General features: G+C 38.3%; 3 protein-coding genes across 5 annotated transcripts; 1 reads left to right on the top strand and 2 right to left on the bottom strand.

Annotated features, from left to right (window-relative positions):
* Positions 1-312: 312 nt before the first annotated feature.
* LOC116189792 (prolyl endopeptidase) lies at positions 313-6007 on the top strand. Its single transcript, XM_031519518.1, has 11 exons — positions 313-586; positions 1093-1312; positions 1669-1869; positions 1968-2038; positions 2421-2580; positions 3370-3963; positions 4153-4533; positions 4636-4775; positions 5073-5205; positions 5422-5535; positions 5752-6007. The coding sequence occupies exons 1-11, from the start codon at positions 477-479 to the stop codon at positions 5815-5817; spliced, it is 2190 nt and encodes a 729-aa protein (XP_031375378.1). The 5' UTR covers positions 313-476; the 3' UTR covers positions 5818-6007.
* Positions 5996-11475, bottom strand: LOC116189803 (putative tRNA pseudouridine synthase Pus10). Its single transcript, XM_031519528.1, has 14 exons — positions 11229-11475; positions 10677-11065; positions 10283-10403; positions 9878-9977; positions 9170-9327; positions 8702-8773; positions 8188-8256; positions 7974-8054; positions 7767-7886; positions 7603-7677; positions 7202-7356; positions 7032-7092; positions 6550-6605; positions 5996-6330 (listed from the first exon to the last, which is right to left on the bottom strand). The coding sequence occupies exons 1-14, from the start codon at positions 11385-11387 to the stop codon at positions 6255-6257; spliced, it is 1692 nt and encodes a 563-aa protein (XP_031375388.1). The 5' UTR covers positions 11388-11475; the 3' UTR covers positions 5996-6254.
* Positions 11476-16245: 4770 nt separating this feature from the next.
* On the bottom strand, positions 16246-19153 carry LOC116189770 (peptidyl-prolyl cis-trans isomerase FKBP53-like). 3 transcript variants are annotated; one of them, XM_031519505.1, is made up of 6 exons: positions 18991-19153; positions 18490-18623; positions 17950-18236; positions 17472-17624; positions 17130-17344; positions 16246-17030 (listed from the first exon to the last, which is right to left on the bottom strand). In XM_031519505.1, the coding sequence occupies exons 3-6, from the start codon at positions 18216-18218 to the stop codon at positions 16960-16962; spliced, it is 708 nt and encodes a 235-aa protein (XP_031375365.1). In that variant the 5' UTR covers positions 18219-18236; positions 18490-18623; positions 18991-19153; the 3' UTR covers positions 16246-16959. The 3 variants fall into 3 exon arrangements, with proteins under 3 accessions (XP_031375365.1, XP_031375359.1, XP_031375371.1); XM_031519499.1 differs by having other exon boundaries at positions 18490-19153; XM_031519511.1 differs by having other exon boundaries at positions 17950-19153.
* Between the last annotated feature and the right edge of the window lie 1870 nt (positions 19154-21023).

Raw genomic sequence — 21023 nt, 5'->3', positions numbered from 1 at the left:
AAATGTTATTTTCAAGAATATATATATATATATATACACAGATATATCTTTTAAGGAATCTTATGTCTTCATCACGGAGTATTTTAGTTTGAAACAAACACTGCAAAAAAATTGACATTCATTACAAATGTTATTTTCAAGAAAAGTCTAATACAATAAATTGACCATAAAAAGGAAAAAAAAATGGCAACATTGTAGACACAAAATGGCAACACCATAACGCCAAGATTATGGTTCCCGCCGCCGCTCGCTTCCTCTTTCCTCGGGTTGGGGAAACGATGTCCTCATCCCTCACACGCCACGCGCCTCTCCCAGCTCTCTACCTCACGCGCCAGCTCCGTCGCCTCCCTATATATGCGCCCGCCTGCTTCCCTCTCAAATCACTAGCAATCAAATTTGACTCGAGGCGCTACCTTACCAGACGTCGCCGTTTCGCAGCTCTCTCCCTTCCCGCCACCGCTTCAGCCAACCCTAGAATGGGCTCCCTCTCTGCTCTTGGCGAGGAGTTGCAGTACCCGCCCGCTCGGAGGGACGAGTCGGTCGTCGACGATTACTTCGGCGTCAAGGTTTCCGAACCTTATCGATGGTAACGAGACGTCAAATCCTCGCTGATTTCGTTCTCTGGCGTTTCATTTCATGTTTGGCCTTGGGAAAGGAGTGAGCTTTGCTTGAATTGTTAGCATTGGATGCAGAAGTTGAGATTTCCTTTGAATTTGATACTAGAATGTTTGTGGCGTTGACCATTAGAATCTGTATTCTACTAATTGCAAATTGGTATATGAAACCAACCAGCAGTCGAGCCGATTACCGGTGGAGGATTTTCATTTACTTTGGTTAGAAGTGAAGGGCCTAGCATTGGTTTTGCTTCTGAATACGATTGCTACCAACTGTTTCTTTTCTTCGTTTTCTGGGTGTTCTTGTCATGAATTTTCATGCATATACTAATTACAGGTGATGGGGCTTGAATGCTGAACCGATGTTTTGTCATGTTTGATCAGAATCATGGTGTCAGTGCATATTAGAGGAGTTGGTGAAAAAGTATACTTGCTCTGATCGTGTAGCTTTATTGAATTTGGGTTTTTAATTGATTAGGCTTGAAGATCCTGATAGTGAGGAGACGAAGGAGTTCGTGCAGAATCAGGTGAAACTGACCGAATCGGTTCTGAAGACATGCGATACAAGGCAAAAGCTTCATGATAGGATCACAAAGTTATTCGATCACCCTCGATATGAAGCACCCTTTAGGAGAGGAAACAAGTTCTTTTACTTCCATAACACTGGTCTTCAGGCTCAAAGTGTCCTTTACGTGCAGGTAAGTGTGATAAAAGGCAGAGAATCTTAGGTGCTCCTTGTCTAGAACATGCAATTTGAAGTACAAACGTGCAGTTGCATGTCAGATTGAGTATCCCTCTCAGTCTGCTGTTTCTACTGATTGGGTGATAGATTTGAAAAAACCCCTGTATTTTGATGCTTCCACACAGTTAGAATATTTGGATGTCTTTCTTATTATTTTTGTTCCGTTGTAAGGATTGTTCATAATTTTTTTTTATTACTGTAAGGATTGTTGTCATGTATCATTAGAGATGGATTAGATATATGTACTTTATGATTCTTTTTTGTTTTCTTTTACAGTAATCAGCTTTTCTCTCCATGCTTTTTGATGTTCAGGATAGTTTAGATGCAGAAGCAGAGGTCTTGCTTGATCCTAATATGCTTAGTGAGGACGGTACAGTCGCTCTGAACACGCTTTCTGTGAGCGAGGATGCCAAATACTTAGCTTATGGGCTCAGTACAAGTGGCAGCGATTGGGTGACAATTAAAGTTATGCAGATAGAGAATAAGAAAGTTGAGGCAGACACTTTATCATGGGTGAGAAGTCACGGTTTTGTAGCTTTACAATTGTAGCAGAAATTGAGATGTCAATACAAGTGATTTGTAATTTTAGCTTTCATATTTTCCTTTAACAGGTTAAGTTTACATCTATTAGTTGGACACATGACAACAAAGGGTTCTTCTACTGCCGGTACCCAACTCCCAAGTAAGTGCAGTTTTGTTTTTGTCATTCACCATATTAGATTTTATTGTGTGCACGCATCCCCCCACCCCCCAACCCCCAACCCCTACCCAGAAAAAAAAGGGTCATATTTGTGAATAGGATGTAGCCATTGTCTTGGCCGATCATATGCAATTTCGTCTCTTGGCTGTGGAAGTAAATTTGGTGTTAAATCCTTAGAGAATCATTTTTAGCTATAAACAAGAAGGTCAATACTATAACCTTGTTGGGATTTTCAACGAGCATATACATATTTCAACTTTGGACGTGTAGTACATTGACTTGTCCTGGTTCTTAAGCGGGAGTTCCTTCCTCCTACTAAGAGAAGAATGCTGACCAATGATGATGGTGGCTGCTATTTGTTTAGTGATGGGGATGTTGATGCTGGGACAGAGACCGACGCAAACCTCTATCATGAGGTGTACTACCATTTCTTAGGAACTGATCAAGCAGATGATATTTTATGCTGGAAGGATTCCGACCATCCCAAGTACACGTTTGGGGCCACGGTTACTGATGATGGGAAGGTAATTATCTTATTGAAGATGTTTTCTAGAAAATTGTAGGGCGCGTGCCCTTGATTTCTGTGTGAAAAACATTAATAGGGCTGTGCAGAAATGGCAAGCCTTCTCAATTGTCACTCTTGAAAGCAGCATCTTTTTGAAGTTTCCAAAATTTCAGAATATGATAGATGCACGATACTGGGCCTTTCTTAGCTGTTTTCCAGTCCCATGTATTTATATTTTTCTCCATTCTGGGGACTTAGGCCTTTTACACCTTAAACATGAGAAGTTGAGTTATTGATAGTTTTTCCAATTTCCACTCCTTTTATTGACCATCTAGTTATGGTGAAAGCTGTGTGGACTTCGAATTGCATTATAGTTCTAGAGTGAGTTTGTATTTTCAGACAAGATAATGATGTGGTTTCAATGCCTCATGTACATGTAATAGTGAAGGATTGATAGGATCTGTTACTGTTTCATATATATATAATAGATGGAGTGATAGGCCTATTAAAGCAGTATACGAAGACTTGGATTAATTGTTTGACTGGAGAACTTTCATCTTCATGTTTTCCAGAAAGAATTCCTAGTTAAATGTAAAGTAAGTGTTATTACTAACTTATGCCACTGAATATATTCAAGTTTTCATGTCCTCTCATGGTGTAATTTGCTAATTTGCCTAGTTAAATTTTTTTTATTTATGTGTTCCTTTTGCCATTTTATGTAGTAGGACGATAGAAATGTGTTTATTTGGGCAGTAGATTTAGTGTGGACAATTGGTAAAGACCTGACATTTTCTCTTTCTTTGTTCAGTATATTCTTTTGTCCATCACTGAAGGTTGTGATCCTGTGAACAAGATCTACTACTGTGACATGTCCAGCCTTACAGAAGGCCTTGAAGGCTACAAGAAAAGAAACGAACTGCTTCCCTTTGTCAAACTTGTAGATAATTTAGATGCAATGTATCAGCTTGTTGCAAATGATGAAACCGTATTTACATTCCTGACGAATAAAAGCGCCCCGAAATATAAATTAGTTCGCGTGGATCTGAAGAAGCCAAATGTTTGGACTGATGTTGTACCAGAAGCTGAGAACGATGTCTTGGAATTAGCACGGGCGGTCAATGGTAACCAAATGATATTGAGTTACTTGAGTGATGTGAAGCACGTCCTGCAGACAAGGGATTTGGAAACTGGTGCTTTGCTTCACCCATTACCCATTGACATTGGCACGGTTTATGGTATCTCTGCTCGTCGGGAGGATAGCATGATTTTTATTGGTTTTACTAGCTTTCTCACTCCGGGCACTATCTATCAGTGCGATTTACAAAGTGGGGTCCCAGATATGAAGATATTCCGAGAAACCGTTGTCCCAGGTTTTGATCGTTCAGAGTTCCATGTTGATCAGGTAAACTATGATGGTCAGTATGCTGCCGAATGGTGTCAAATTTTGAACACGCCTTTTCCTTCAACTTCATTCTAACTAGTTGCACCTTCTTTTGGAGAAGCTTTTGATGTCTAACTGAATGCTGAAGTTGTTAATTCCTTCTCTTTCTTCTTTTTACTCAAGTAACTCTTTGATTGTGCGTTCTTTCAGGTGTTTGTGCCTAGCAAAGATGGTACTAAGATACCGATGTTTATAGTGGCCAGAAAGAATGTCCCCTTGGATGGTTCATCTCCATGCTTGTTGTACGGTTATGGTGGATTTAACATTAGCATTACCCCATCATTCACTGTTAGTCGTATTGTTCTCATAAAACATATGGGAGCCGTTTTTAGTATAGCAAATATTCGAGGTGGTGGCGAGTATGGAGAAGAATGGCACAGAGCAGGATCACTGGCGAAAAAGCAAAATTGCTTTGATGACTTCATTTCGGCTGCTGAGTATCTTGTATCTGAAGGTTATACTCAACCTAAAAAGTTGTGTATCGAAGGAGGAAGCAATGGTGGGCTTCTCATTGGTGCTTGTATAAATCAGGTCAGTGTGCAGTTAATTGTTTTTCCTTCAATTTACATGTTTTGATCTTTATTTATTTCTATTTTTCCCCAATCTAACGACAATATGGTCCATTGATGGCAGAGACCGGATCTTTTTGGTTGTGCATTGGCTCATGTGGGTGTTATGGACATGTTGCGATTTCACAAATTTACCATTGGTCATGCATGGACTACTGATTTTGGCTGTTCTGACAATGAGGAAGAGTTCCATTGGTTAATTAAGTAAGGAAATTCTTCTTGCACCTAATTCTTGTTGGCCGGGCACTTTTATGCTTAGTTTGCGACGAAACTTGGAGGGCTCTTTCTGTAATTTGCCTTCTTTAAGGTTACTTCCTGCAAGATTTCCATTGATCTTTTCCCATGCATACTTGTTCTTGGATGATTGTGGTGGTCTAGGGAATATTATGTATGATTGCTCGCTCAGTTTTCCTCTGTTAGACCGTCAGGAATGTCTTTATTTGTAATCTCTTTCAGACAGTTCTTCATTCGTAGTGGATTGTGCATTCTTCTACCTGTTAGGTACTCTCCGTTACATAATGTGCGGAGGCCATGGGAGCATTCGGATAAATCGACACAGTATCCCTCTACTATGCTATTGACTGCTGATCACGATGATCGAGTTGTCCCATTACACACACTGAAGTTTTTAGCGGTAAAGTTTTTCATTCTTAAATCCTTGTTCTGTTAATTTCATGATTAGTCTGTTCTGTGATATCCTGTATTTAGTCAATTTGAGATCAATGACGTTTCCTTAACATCAGCATGACATGAATTTAGATCCTGGTCCTTGGCTGTTGCCTTCTTTATATTGTATATTTTTCCAATTTGAGTCTGAGATTTCTTGCCCCCCTGTATTATCTATTCCTAGACTATGCAATATGTGCTGTGCACAAGCTTGGAAAACTCCCCTCAGACCAACCCGATCATTGGTCGCATCGACTGCAAGGCTGGACACGGAGCTGGGCGTCCCACCAAGAAACTGGTACGCTGATTTGGCCTTTGTGATGCTGAAGAAAAAGATACTTGATTTTGGAGTTTTCAATTCATTTCCAATTGAATCCTAAGGCAGAGACGCTTCAAAACTTAAAAGGGCAAGCAGACATTTTCTGGAAGTCAGCACCCGTGTATATGAGTGGCCATACTTTTTTTTTTCCCTCGTGAGGTCTGACTGATTTCGGTGCTTTCCGGTTGCTGGCAGATTGATGAAGCTGCTGATCGATATGGCTTCATGGCAAAGGTGGTGGGTGCCTCCTGGACCGATTAGGCAATGGAAGCTGTACATGCAAGAGCTTTGGGCAGACCCACAAGTTCCTATCTGTTATGCCATTTGCATACTGTAGTTTATGTGGAGGATTGACTGAGTAATCTGATCAATTATCCATCTCGATTGTGCAGATTAAACAACAATTTTAATCGTAACTTCAATACAATGAAAAATACTATTTTTGGGTCAAGTGGATTTAGCATTTGAATGCTCAAATATATTCTCTGATCGTCACGACATATGGCATATTAAGGATGTGTTTGGCATCCACTGAGGTCCATTACATTTGTCCAGACATAAACCAAACTATGACATGACCTACTTAGCTCTCAAATGACGAGCTGGGAACCATCCTTCATGGTTGTATAGAATATAGACCAATGACTGCTCTGAGAAACGTCGCCACAAATTCAAACCCTGACTTAGTGAGTAGTTTGTCAAAAGGAGTCCATCTTCACATCTGTGACATCAAGCTGCAAAATCTCAGCTCTGCACTCCAGAACTGATCCAATACTGCAAGACAGAGGAAGTCGGAACAATATACTTTCAATTAGATAGGAAAGAAGGGCAAAAACACATGGATAAACCATTCTAGAGTTCTTGATCAAAAGACAATTATTTCTTATGAATAAAAGTTTCCCCATCTTGGCAATATTTTCGAGAACACAGTGAAACAAAATGTACTGATGATTATTAGGGAATTGATAACTTATCAATATCGTACAGGAGTACCTGGGATGTGTACGCCCGAGATCCCCATGAACAAACTCCTTTATGTAGGTCCCGGCCTGGCATCATGAACCATCAGAGAGTAAATAGTAAATCATAATTTCTACTCTTAAAACTTTTTCCCCATGAAACTCAAGACTTAATGATATTCGCTACGTCTTATGTGCAATCTTGTGTTCGAAGTTGTCAAGCGAAAAAAAAAAAAAAACGGACAACTTATGGCAGGCGTTCAAGAGAATAAGAGAATGCAGCTGGAGTTAATGAGGACACAGATGTGATCTCTACCGATCACCAATTCCAGCAAAACTTGATATTTCTTTTAAATCCATCCGTCGAAAACTCCCCTCCAACTTGAACCCACAAACTAAGAAAATTTAAAGGTCAGATGTTTTCATACCGGATTATTAAACAATATCAACCAACCTGCTTACATCGTTATAAACAAGTAAAAAGCAGGGAGAAACTCAATAAGGACATCGTATTACCTGTGTACAGAGATGCAAAATAAAGTACTGGGAACTTCCAGCAATTTTATCAATCTTCATCCTACAATTACCAAAAAGAGACAAAAGAACAGGTACCATATCATAAAACATTTGGAGATTAAAAAAAAAATTTGTATAATCGTAATCCACACAACTAGAAAGCAACTGACCAATGAATAACTTTTTCACGCTCGAGGGGGCTTCGACGGTGGAGCACCCTGATAGGAGTCCTCTGCAAAACCCCAATATCTTTAATTGATGATATCTTCTGCAAGTCAGCATCCTCAAGTGGCCGAGATATCCACACTAGTGCAGCGTATTGCTTCTGAGTTATATCAAAAGGCAAAGCTTAACATCTATTTTTAAGGCTCTGTAAGATGAGTAGTGCTAAGAAAATTAAAAGTTTCAAAAAAACATTTCTCCATCTTATTCTAATGTTTATCATATATCACAAGAAATATATTTAAGAGTCTTTTCTTTAATCTTCATCTTTGAAAGGTATAAAAAGGAGATTCCCTGGAGACTGAAATACTACATCATCTCATTCATAGTCAAGAAGCATAACAATTACCTGCTTTTCTGCTTCCCCTTCACGCATCATAGACCATCCCTCGCTACCAACCACTTTAAGGTTCCTAACGCTCACCTGGAAGCAGCAGAATATGTACCTTTCAGATAACAATTATTAATTAGAAAGAGAAGCCATGCAAGCGCAGGCGTTTGTATTGCACTCACCAATTTACTTTCCGAGTTATTAATCTTATTTTCTATTTCCTTTACAGACACCTCAGATGGCACATTCCGTGCATTTTGTATCTCGATCAAGAATGGTCTGCCTGAACCTAACATCCGGACCTGGCACAAGCAGATGCCAAATGAGGCAACAAAAAATTAATTTGACAAGGAGTAAATAAACCATTTAAAGGGAGAGTTGCTAAGTACGTCAATGTCCTCTCTACCAGCAGCATGAAATTTGTACTTATCGCCACCAGAAATTGGCAGAATGCAGCTGCCTATGATTTCCTACAAGAAGTATGTAACGAAATCAAACATATTTGATTTGTAACTTCATATAAAACCAAATCAAAGATATCGACCATGAAAAAAAAAAAATGGTCAAGAGTTGTCGTGGACAGCGATGAAAAACATGCAATACCTCAACAGATGCCTCCCCCTTTCTTTCATCCTCAATCATCCAACAAGTTTGGCTCACGTTTCTCGAGTACTGCCATGGAACAAGCAGTAAATTGCTATTAAGTACTTAGTGTGAACTGTTGATGTGCTATTATAAACTTCTAAGTTAGACGACCATTGCCCCATGTGCATAACTTTCTGTAAGATAGAAAAACAAGCATGTTCATTCATGATTGATGTCAAACTTGCTGGAGCCAAAAATTGTTTTATTCTGAATCATAGAAAACCCAGCACATGATGAAAGTTGCAAACCATGCTCCACTGATTACATATATAACCAGGATTAATCCATAAAATAAGATTTATGCACATAAACAACGATCCAAAACAATATCTTGTGTCAAATGTTCAACAAATAGTAAAAATAAGCGTAAAAAGGACACGTAAAATTTGCAAATTTATGTTTAACTTTATAACAGCCAAAAATGTAATGCCAGTTCTGAAAGATCTTCTATGACTGAAACTTGAAAACTCACCTTCAGGTATCTACCACTAAAGTAGATAGGATTCCTAGAGCAATGCAATGAAAAGGAGCAAGGTTCCATGACCTAAAACATTCAAGAACTCGGCTGTTGAGCTGTATTGCAGTATTAACCAATAACTGCTACTTAAAGCACATGAAAGAGCAAGGATTTTTCTTAGTATAAACCAGAAACTCAAATTGTAGTAGTTGTTTGTGCTAGAGATACTTCCCTTTCTATTATCTTGCCCATACTTAATATCAGTCCATATGCTTCCTTAAAAGTCTCCATTAAAAGTCAATTGACAATAAATTTTCCACCCTCAGCCTCAATTTAACTATTTAATCGTTATCATCACAGTGATGACATATCACGTGGAAGAAAGAATTCAACATTTAGAACCTTTTTTTAACCCTGGAATTGCCAGGACCGTAATTCATTTAATCTTGAAAATTTCTAAGATGATGGCAAGAATATAAATACCTTCTTTGGCAACAACTTGAAGCACTCAGAAATCTCAGGGTCAGCTTGACCATTAAAATATGTCCCATTGATTGAAGTCTCTTCCCAGGCACTATTATCAGTACATCCAGCACCAGCAGTTGTTAACTCATCGACCATGTCCGAGCCATTCTCGGTTCCTAAAATAAAAGTAGACCACAAGCTTGAGTAAGTTTGTAAATTCCAGCACCACAGCTATTCTACACAAGTCGCATAACAATATCTGTCATTCACTGCTATGATACTAGAAGAGATCTAGCAATAGGTATATAATTATCAATATCGTCGTTGTCAACTTCAATCTAATTATGCCCGAGCAAATAGTAACGTTAGTCCAATTTCAGTATGACAAGATTTTCTAAAAGATATGATGAAACGAACTAGAATCTGAAATCCTCAGGATTAGATGGAGCACTACCCTGGTAATAAAATTACTTGATGAAATAACTTGTGCTATGAGGCACCATAGCAACTAAAAAAAATTAAATAACTCTTGAATAATCAAGCCTAACTAAATTCTCGAGCACTTATCTAAGAAAATAACTATCGATATACAGTAATATCAAAGTAGCATAATGCAAAATACAAAAGTTACAATGCATTCTCCAAATTGGTATGCCTATGAATCATCACAGGACCTAATGCTAAACACCTATGAAAAAAAAAAAAAAAAACCAGAGGATAAAGTACCTATTTTCCTTTTCTTTGGTAGCTGATCCCTCTCGATTTTGTTTGATGGTTCAGTATACGTCAAACGAATCTTGAATGCGTCTTTGCCAGATTTAGCACCCTGCAAAACTTCAAGTTGATAATAAATTAGTAGAATTTTAGGATGCAACAAAAGTACATCATCTAACAGTGCAGCACTCATAACCATGGTTAACCAGCTTAATAACCCAGGTGAAATTTTGTCATAGATTTGTTGTCCTTATGCTGGCAATATCCCCTGTTACCAACTATATACTTCAAAGGAGTTAAAATTCTTGAAAGATTTCTTGCACCGAGTAACAATGCCATTGGTCAATCAAGATCGAATAATCCCAACATGAGTGATAATATAATGCAGAGATCTGATCAAAACATAATCTTCCTTACCAGTAACTCCTCAAGAGGAACCACAATTAAAGATTTTAAAGCATCCTTTAAAGAAATGCATTCAGATGTTGACTTCTCCTGGAACAATATATGAGATCCGTATTTTCTTTTCATAGATAACCTGCACATGAAATCAAAGCATACTTTACCACTCCCTAAGCAACTAAGTCGTTTATAGTCAACAGGTAAAACAATTTTTCCCCAGGACGATGCACAAAGTCGTTAGAGAAAACAGCATATGCATGGTCTAAGGTATCTACGCCCTTCAGATTCCTAAGAAGTCACAAGCACCATCATATCCTATTTCGAAGGTAACAGGGGAGGTATTCCGAAGATAAATGAGTGTAAGCATAAATTTATCAATATCTTCTAAGCTTAACTACAGTGAGCTCACCAAACTTTGCGTTCGTTCTCTTGTACTATTGGTGGAACAGAAACCTCGAGCGAGAAGCTATCAATTTGGTGACCTTGTTGCTTGACCACCTCAGCAATGGTAGTAGCCAAACCATCAGCACCTTCCTTCCTCTCTAGTACTTTCTTGTCATCATTACAACTGAACTGCAAGATACCTAAACATATGTTGCATACAGCTGGCTCGGCATCCGATTCCTCAGACCTACAAGCTTCCTTAATCCCTTCATCCTCCTCAACCCCACTATCCTCCACATTTTCCGGTGACTCCAACACACCAAGAACTCGGCAAAAGATAGATGCCAAAGGCAACGGCGAACATCCTACGGGTTCTGGAATCCCAAACAAACGTAAGATGCAACGGCTGCATATCTGAAACAGGGTAGTGCACTGGGCAAATCAACCATGGTTCCAGTACTCAACCCCAAAGAGAGAGATTTGAAACTTTCGACCCATTGATCTTTCAATGGTAAGAAAGCAGAACTAGTTTTTATCAGAGACGACCGAAATACAAAGAAAGGAGACGAGAGCGAACCCCGACTGAGAGCAAATCCTTCACTGCTTCAGAAGGCAGCGAACGGATGAGGTAGTTGAAGGCACGCAAGTCGGCGTCACCGTGGCCGGCGACACCCTTAATGCCTCGATCCTCCAGCAGCTGCTCCAGCTCGACGCTTTCCCCTGATCTGTCTGCCATTCCAGACTAAGACACCTCTCTCTCTCTCTCTCTCTCTCTCTCTCTGCGCGGCAATGGCGGCAAACTGCAGCGTTCTATGTCGCAGTGTCCGGGCAGAGGATGGTGGAGAACTTTCTTAAATTTATCGAAAATTATACTTTGGTCCCAAAAGTTTGTATTTTGTTTTTCCATTTTCATCCTCTCATAATGTTTTCCAAAAATTTTCCTCTCTTTTTCCTGGAACTCTTCCACCAAGAGCCAATTTCAGCAACCGGAAGTTCAAATTGAGCCTCTTCACGGCATCCGTATGGGTCACCGCACCGCTTCGAGTGATATCCACGGCTATCCTCATGAACGTTCAGTGATGGATCACCAAAATAACGTTATGATATGTTTCATGCAGTTAATGTTAATTGTAATGCCCCTCTACCCAATCTTATCCACAACAAAGTACTAACCTCGGGTTTTCGAGCGGACTACACTATCTTCACATGAATGTTTTTTATTTGATATCCGACACCATAAAAAGCATCGAACACTTGATTATCGAGAAAATACGTGAAATATATATCGATCTTCCGTGGAAAACAATGTTATCGATCTCAAGCTGAGGTCCCCAAAACAATCCATACATATATGGTAGTTAGTCCAATAACCTCTCCCATCATAAATATAGCAAGAACCTTAGCGGAAAATAATGCTCCGTTTGGTTTCGCAATTAAAATTACAAAAATTTTAACTTGTAATTTTAACTCAACATATTACACAATAAAAATACACATCTTCTAAGTTAAAAATTTTAACTTTAACTTTAACTCAACATACTACACAATCATTTCTCATTTTTCACAATCAAAATCAAAGTTACTTTAATTCTAAAACCAAACGTACCATAAATTATTTGGCTACCAGTATATAGCAGTAAAACGCTACTAAGGATATTGAAGAATATTTCCAATAGCTACTTAACCAATGCGCGGACTTCTCCTTCTCGCCCGATCTGCTCTCCGGAAAAAAGTTGTCGACGCCATTCTCCCTGGGGAAGCTTCAAAATGGTCAGGTGTGGTGACCACTGGCCCTCCCATAGAGTAGCGCGTTCTTTGGGATGGGGTACTCGTCCCTCAGCGAGGTCGAGTCAGTGTAGACATGGAAGTAGAATTGCTGCCTGTGGTACTATCGCGCCCAAAACACCGACCGCACGTGCCACATCCCGACGTTGTGTAGGGCCACATGGACTATGGTCCATGAATAAGGATAGACCTACGTAGCAAGAAGGGAATGTTTAATACATGCTTGAAAACCTGGAAACGGAGCTAGCAGTTATCTTTTATGCGTCTAATCGTCTAATTAACGTAGAATTATTTGTAACTTGGTCGAGAGTACATCATCATATTGTTAATTACCGCTCCGTGTGGGCTCGAGCTCAAAACATAGTACATACAGAGGACATGTTTTACATAGAGAACGTCATTACGTGATGTCATTCTTGTTGGTAGGTCGAGTTTAAATTTCAATCGTCAAACTCATAAACCTCGAACCTTAACCTACAGTCCTGGAGATGAATTTGAGCCCCTGTGGTATATAAAGGACACTCATGTCTATCACGAAATAGCTCTTTGACAGCGTCTCCTAGGCACCATTCGCAATCCCCCTTTGAAAGTTTTCCTTTGCATGCTGCATGCCCATAGATAATATGGTCGGACGATGGAGACCGCTCATAATAGTTGAAGCCAACTTTTGGGGTGTTGTGCAACAATTGGGAGATGACATACCTCCGATTCTCATCGTACTGCTTAGATGAAAATTCTACGCCATTGCAGATTTTCGACAGTACTGTCCCGTCCGGTGTACCTGCAGAACATATGGCACTGCTATAGATACAGAGTAGCCCGATTGCGATTGCTGCAGCTCTTACGATAGCATCCATGGTAAGCCTTCTTCTTCCTTTCTCCGGTACGTTTTATGTAGTCTCTTGTTGAGGTAGAAATGAAAGCCTTAGGATATATATGAGGGAAGAACCACTTTGGTATGATCGGAGTTTTTCTGAGATTTCCTCCAACTTTTGTTTGTTTCAGTTCAAAGCATTTCCCTTGGTTGGCTTTTCTGTCAAATATTCGGCAGGAAACCGCGTATGCATTGCAATTCGTCTAACTGCAAATCACAGCAAACTAATTAATGAGCAGCCGATTATAAAATCGATTACTGAGTACGATGTTGTGCGTGGATCTTATACAGATTCTGCGTTCATCGTGTTCGATGGACTTGAAGGAGAAACAGAGAGAGAGAGAGAGAGAGAGAGAGAGAGAGAGAGACGATAATTGATGTTTATCAATTCACGGGAGTCCATTTATGCATTATGCTAGGAAAGTCCAATCCCGTAAATTAAATTTTTTCTTAGGTGGCTCTGACTCATCTTTCATCAAAGAAGGCAGACCAAAGTGTGGAGGAAGTGCATTTATTTATGCAAGTAAATTTTGGTAACTTCATTTGTGTTGCTCTTCGCATTTTCTCGCCCAGTAACTTCTGCAGACACAGCTACAGAAGGATGACCAATATCTTCTTCAGCATCAAGTGAGCCAAGATGCATTTGGCATATTTGAGTCTTGCGAACGGATATTATTGTCTAATTTTCCTTCCTCGATAGAGACTGTGGCATGTTTGTAGAGTCGAGTACTTTTACTCGATTGCCGAAAAACTTCAATGGGGACACATGGCATGTGTACCGCCTAATTTACTTGAGCATAATTAGTGACAAAAGGCATTATTTATCAATTTTCCTTTCCCAGTGGACTGTAGTCTGTGGCATGTTTGTTACAGTTGACGACCTTTTTAGTCGATTGACGGAAGAACAATCAATGACAGTACAATAATTTGCTGAGCTGCGTGCTCATGTGACATCCCCAGAATTCTTCCACCCTTCAAAACGTTCGGCCTGACATAAACCCACCAGACGCAAGGCAAAGCCCAAGTGGATGAGTACCTTTGGCCCATTTGAATGGAAGCTTTTATATATAATCATAAAATCTTAGGAGATTATATATATATATATATATATATGAAAACAAGATACGAGGTGAATCCGACCAGATGGTCTCAGAACGCTCTATTTCTCAATGAAATTTTCTCGATTTCTTAAAAACTATAAATTATTTTTATTATAAAATTAGTAACAAAATCTTTCGGAATAATTTTTTGTTATAATATTCCATTTAAAAAAGAGTGAGAATATCACAAAATCTTTTAAATACTATAGTTATCTCTAATCGAAAGCAATATGAAATTTCTTAATGGAACTTTTTAGGATTTTATTTTATTTATTTTCGAAATTATCTCTAATAAAAAATATTTTTTAAGATGACTTATCATAAAGTTCGATTTCTTGATGTCATTAATTTTAATAATTTATATAACATAATGTATTCGAAATTAATAAGAAGAATTTTTATATAACGATAGTATTTAATAATCTTGAATTTTTAAAAATAAAAATTAATATTTCATTGCATAAATATTAACATCAAAATAAATATATATTAGTACATAATTATACATAATATGAATATGTCAGTATATGATCCCAGAAAGCACGGTTTTTGAATGAATTTAATAAGTATATGTTAGTATATATTTTCTGAAAGGAATTTTCTAGGTTGTTGCTTATTGATTTTTATTTTCAAAATTATTTTAATAATCTCATCATAAAATTCGATGTCTAGATTTCTTTTTTTTTAATAATTTATATTTATATAATATAGTGTATTTGAAATAAATGAGAAGACTTTGTTATATGTATAGATATTATTTAATGATCTTAAATTTTTTAAAATAAAAATAATATTTTGACGGAACCCGTGCTAAGGAGCCACTCGGCTAGTTCGGAGGGATTTGGCTTTTGTGGCACCGTTCTTGGATCCGTATCCGTCGTCTGCACGGAACGAACGGGGAGATCTACTTTGAAGTAGATGACTCTTCTACGAAGACTCAATAAATTATGTACTATGACTATGAGCATTCCAAAACCGATTTATTCCAATAAACTCTGATAATCGTTAGAATTTCACCGCACCGGGTCGAAACGCAGGAAAATTTTCTATATGGAGCCATAAGATCACATGAGATTGCAAATCATTGGCCGAAATTAGTTTATTTGGATAAATCTAGGACCAATGAGTCACCTTACAAACCTATGAAACTTTTCCTCAAAAAACCATAGAACATCGAATGCGCGTTTACCACACCGGGCTGCAATTCGAGTCTCTCACAAGTCACAAGTATGACATCGTTGAGATTTATGATGATGTTGACCGAGTATGGATTCTCTCGTTGTCGGCGGACCAAGAGAGATGGCTGGGGAAGAGAAAGGCGGTCACTTCAAGATAAAGGTTACTTCACTAATAACGCCAACAACATTATTACCAGTTTGATTTTAAGGTCGATTTTTAAAATTTTAACTCTAAATTTAACTTTATTCATTATACAATAAAAGTTAACGATACAATTATTACTTTTTCCATTTTCTTCAATTTTTTTAATCATTGGATTCAATTTTTAATATTAAATTCTTTCAACTATTCATTACTTTTTCTCATAATTCAACAATATAATCATTACAACCCAATTAAAATCAAAACTCAACTATATTTAACTCTAAAACTAAACACACCGTTACTATCGGAACAGTTGACAGGAGGCAAAACATAAATCCTCGATCACAACAAATAGTCTTTCCAAATGGATGAATAAGATGAGATTCTGAAATGTGGTTTACTCTTCTGTGAAGAAAATTGAGAAAACATGTGTATTTTGTCGGGCAAAATACTTGTTGAAGTAAGCTCGACTTTGGTGAGAGCTGTACTATGGTAGGAGAGACGAGAGATGCTTATTAGAGCAAAGGGCAAGTGTAGATTTATTGGACATCAACCAGCTCAACGTCGAACACAAGCCACGAGTTTGGCCCCGTAACTGCAACAATTCCACAGATTTTATTTTTTTTTCGGTCTGAACACTGATATTCGGAAGCCTAATTGGACCCCGACTAATCCAGTCGAGCCGGATCGGCCCACTAAGGGGTAAATCTCTCCCAGCGTGAATTTTCTGCATTCACAAGGACTCGAACCCGAGACCTTGCTTAAGCGGAACAAGCGCCGAGCCGCTTGAACCAACCCACGTTGGTAACAATTCCACAGATTTTAACAAAGAGAATCAGATGGATAGACACGAGCACTAGATATATGTGCTTCCATCTCAAACTGACACTGTGGTGAAGTTTTGGAAAAAGCCCCATCATTATCCCAATTCCCAGGCCTTGCTATCACACAATATATTTCAGGATTGATTGAATCCCCGATGACCTAATAATTCACAATTTACTCCAAGAAAAAGATCGATGACTTCCCATCCCCGACCGAAAAATCAATGCATGCGATGCCGATAAATGGTCTAAAGTAGTAATAACTTAGAAAAAACGCATGCCCCATCAAAGGTGGAATCGCGAGCCTTCTCTTGTCTCCGATACGCATTCCCGACAATTCAAAAAGGGAAAAAACAACACCGCGAAGTCGTCAATTAGCAGATGGAACATAGAAACTGCTAGTTATCCCAGGAATGGTTGAATGCTTCTTACCATTAAATCCAACATCCCACCCTTTATAACTTGCCCTATACCTGCAAACACAAAGCAGAGATTACAATTAAAACAAGCAGAATGCTGAATTGATACCAATAGAACAATAATATCCTGAAATTTTTGTCTTATGAGCATACTTAGATGGAATTTGGAAGGTGCTCTTCCCACATTAGAGTCGAATATCTCGCCGTTCTTCTGAAGCTCGCCCATTGCAAGTTCCTCAACGACCATGCCGTTTGGGAAAGTCCTCACTTGAGACGGCTTTTCTTCCTTCTCCCCCTTAGTTATAGATTGTTGATCCCCTGAATCTTGTGATTTTTTGTTCTTCTTTTTCTTTTCAGCTTGATTTTCACTGGTGAATACAAGCAACAATTCACATTAAAGGTAATACCTTGCAGTGATGAAAAAAGCATCACAATGGTATTTTAAAAAGTACAGAAACACGAAGTGAAGGGCCAACAAAGGGATCGAGTTCCAACTTGTTATCATCTGGGGGCTCCTGAGGCAAAACTTGATGTGCTTCCCCATTTGTGACCTCATTGAGCTCTTTCCGATCATCCATGACCTCATTGAGCTCTTTATCATTTTTTCCTTCTTTATCAAGTTTCTTCTGCTTCTTCCCCTTCTTCTGCCTGTCATTCAAGTCAAAATACAAGAGACAACTCAAAACCACGATTGAGCACAACACTTAGTTCCTTGGAACGACCAAAACATGGGAAAAATGCAACATGTTAAACTTACAAAAAAAGAAACAATTAAAACTTGTTAATGTTTTCTCATAAGATGTACAAATAGAAAAGGTAAAACCACCATTTTCAAACTAGAGATGGAAACTATCTTGAATGACCAATAAAAATACTCGCCACAGGGTTCTTGGGAGGGAGGGAGGGAGTTGGGTTGGTGTTAGTAAACAACTCCTCCAATCTGGAATCAGAATCCAGAAAGTATCTATTTTACCTATCTGATTGATCATCTTGCTCAATAGTTTTAACGTTTCTCTTCTTCTTCTTTAGAACTTTCTCATTTGTATCATTGTCGACCTGTTCTGCTGCTTCTTCAGACTTCTTCTCAGAGGCATTCTTTGAAATTGGGAAGCCATCTTCATCCTCACTTTCCAAAACAGGGACAGAAGCACTGTTCCTAGGAACAATTTGACCTTGCTGCGGATTTTCCACCGGACCATTTTGTTTGTTCTTCTTCTGTTGCTTTGACTGAGAATTTTCCATTCACAGCCTTCTCCTCATCTGTTATCTCCTCAATCACAACCGCATGGATATTTCCAGAAATCAAATAATAGGAACAGGCTAAAATCAGGAGAAATGAACATCTTCACATGTCAATAGTATGAATATCCCACGACGACATAACCAGATAGCAAAGAGGAAGAGAAAACCTATGACTAATAAATAGAATACGGAGAGCAGGCACATTAACTATAGTTCATGAAAATGAAAAGGACGTGCTTATAATACTAAAAACATCACTGGAGAAAATTACCTCCACTCTTAGGGAAGACATTGTAGCACTCATCATCACTATCAAAATATATATCACTCTCAGATGCGTCATCACCACTATACTCAGATGACTCCTCCGACCCCACGCTTGAAATATCCTCCCCAAGATGATCGCTTACAATTTAGTCAAGTTGCACATGTACAAACCCAATATATCCTCTCGCAGCAAGACAGTTCAAACCGGATCTTGCAATCTAATTCAACTCATCGGGTTGGGAAGTCCTTCAAAAGGGAAAAGTCTTCCGGATGCTCCACATACATAAAAAGAAAATAGACCAAGAGACAAAAAGTTCGAGAACTTTTATCAATTTATGTAACTTTAGACCAAGAGCAGACTCTGAAAGGGAGGTGAACTTTCCTAGAAATTAATTCTCTAAAGTGTACTTCATTCTTCAATTCATAGAAGAATTTCGACATCAAAACAAATGCAGCGACACCAGAATTTGAAGCAAATAAGTATATCATGACATTTAAAGGATACAACCCCCTAATCATCCTCTCCAGCATCAGCTTCTTCCAGAAAGTAACCAGAAAGATGGTGGACCGAGAACAGACTCAAGATCCAAGGAACATGACTCGATCCTATCACACAACAAAAGTACACGAGAAAATAGGCTCTTCCGTGTAACAATGCAGTGCGGTCTTTTCATTTGTTGAGCCACTTTCTAATGTTGCCTATATAAACAAACATGCTAGACACGGAAATCAATTTGGTTAGCCCAGCCCATTTCTATTTTTCCTGGCCGACTTTCAGTTTCTTCTGTATGAGCCCATAAAGAGAAGGCCCGGCCCATTTTCACGGGGGTACGGCACTGTAAACCTGTGGCCTCTGGCCCTCTGCTAGTCCTGCATAAGGGAGCAATAGGATCACACTGAAAACGTGTGTGCCACACATATCTTTTTTTATCCGATTATTTTTCATATCGCTTTCCTAAATTTGTTACAAGATCCCGATACGGACACCAACCGATCCCTTCTAGGCTACTATGACCCTGACTTGTGGCACTAATGGAGTCAAATATTGGAAACTGACATATCGGAACAGCCATCGGGGTCACCCCTCCCCATCAGGGCCATCATCACCAGGCTCATTCCTTGTGTTGGGGCAGACAAGCAATCGGAGCGGCCCACGCGTTGGTAGTAACCGTACTATAATCAACATATATAGAACTCGTGCACTCGGTAACACGCTAGACGTGACAATCAGCTTGACGATGACGCGTCGACTCTTGGGCATCGTTTATATGCACATCATATGCACAGCGTATCCAACTAGGATATAACTGAGCATGGCCATGGAAGATAATATTCATTTCCATAAAAATAAAAAAAGGACAATATATAGTAGGACATACTCTGGAAGTTCTAATCTATGATATCAACATACAGTTAGTTGAACATGTGTAAACAAAATTAAAATAATGATAATGAAGAGGGCGTGATATAGTGACGGTGAAATTACATGAGTTCCCTTTATTAGCTATTAAAGCTATTAAAGGAGAAAATTAATGCTAAACGAATTAAAGAGAAGGCATATTGAGAAAAAAAAAGGAAAATAAAAGTGAGTGGATACGAGAATTAATGAGTAGTTGTTATTAGGTACTCACTATTTTACCTTTGATCTAATGATACTCATTAATCAAAGTATATTTAGCAAGGACAATTTTGGCAATAGGAAATGAGACGAAAGAGGCCCTTCCTACTTTATACCAGTAGAGATTAGGGTTTCATATTTCATTACATTAAGTCTATGAGTTTAAAATAATAATAATAGTAATAGTAATATTATTATTAATTTATTATTATATAAAGCGTAAACATTTCAGAAGTCTCGAAAGGGGGATAATCGATTTTCATTTACTTGACTACGAAATCAACTTTACTTAGCTATGCAATAAGTTTTACTTGGTTACGAAGAATATACCAGAACATCTAATTTGAGTCGTATAACTAATGACACGGCGAAAATTTGATCAAATGTAAGTAATCATATATGGGATTGAAAAATATTTAAGTATGAAGCTGAAGCTTAAGTTAATTCGAGGAACATGTGTAAGATGTCAATTGGACGAAAGAGAGATATTATTATTCTCGGAGATGTGCGTGTATGTGTAGAGTAATCAGAATGAGAAAAGGTCATCAATAGATTTTGAACTAATTGTGCAATATTTCATAATGTGGACTTAACTTTAATTAGTCAGTATTCTCTTCCATGGACCATGATATTTAAAAATATATATATTTATGTGCATACATTTTTTTTTTTAATATGAGATACTCCTTCAAAATTACTTTTGAAGTTATCCGCCCAAAAAATTACTTTTGAAGTTGTATATAGAAGGGAAGGAAATAAAAATAAAACAAATGAATAATGCGATTTTTTTTCGATGGAAATATAACTTGAAGGTCAATTTATGAACCATTTCCATGACTTGCACTGATAGATATAGAGGGAATGGGTCCATCACATAACATAAAAGGCTGATTCTTCCGTGCATATTTTTTATTTTTCCA

The sequence above is a fragment of the Punica granatum genome, chromosome 1 (genome assembly GCF_007655135.1).
Source record: "Punica granatum isolate Tunisia-2019 chromosome 1, ASM765513v2, whole genome shotgun sequence".
Lineage (NCBI taxonomy): Eukaryota > Viridiplantae > Streptophyta > Magnoliopsida > Myrtales > Lythraceae > Punica > Punica granatum.
Note: the sequence above shows the minus strand (reverse complement) of the source record. Positions and strands in the feature narration are given on the sequence as shown.

Bases quoted from the DNA above. Each gene is read 5' to 3' on its own strand.
- LOC116189770 (XM_031519511.1), bottom strand. From the start codon at position 18,218: ATGGAAAATTCTCAGTCAAAGCAACAGAAGAAGAACAAACAAAATGGT. The intron at 17,345-17,471 runs GTTGGAACTCGA...TGTATTCACCAG, and splicing joins GAGCCCCCAGATGATAACAA to TGAAAATCAAGCTGAAAAGA. The intron at 17,031-17,129 runs GTATGCTCATAA...TTGTGTTTGCAG, and splicing joins ACCTTCCAAATTCCATCTAA to GTATAGGGCAAGTTATAAAG.
- LOC116189803 (XM_031519528.1), bottom strand. From the start codon at position 11,387: ATGGCAGACAGATCAGGGGAAAGCGTCGAGCTGGAGCAGCTGCTGGAG. The intron at 9,978-10,282 runs GTAAGGAAGATT...GAAGTTTTGCAG, and splicing joins TTCCTCTTGAGGAGTTACTG to GGTGCTAAATCTGGCAAAGA. The intron at 7,887-7,973 runs GTACTTAGCAAC...TGCTTGTGCCAG, and splicing joins CTGGTAGAGAGGACATTGAC to GTCCGGATGTTAGGTTCAGG.
- LOC116189792 (XM_031519518.1), top strand. From the start codon at position 477: ATGGGCTCCCTCTCTGCTCTTGGCGAGGAGTTGCAGTACCCGCCCGCT. The intron at 3,964-4,152 runs GTAAACTATGAT...GCGTTCTTTCAG, and splicing joins CAGAGTTCCATGTTGATCAG to GTGTTTGTGCCTAGCAAAGA. The intron at 4,776-5,072 runs GTAAGGAAATTC...TCTACCTGTTAG, and splicing joins GAGTTCCATTGGTTAATTAA to GTACTCTCCGTTACATAATG.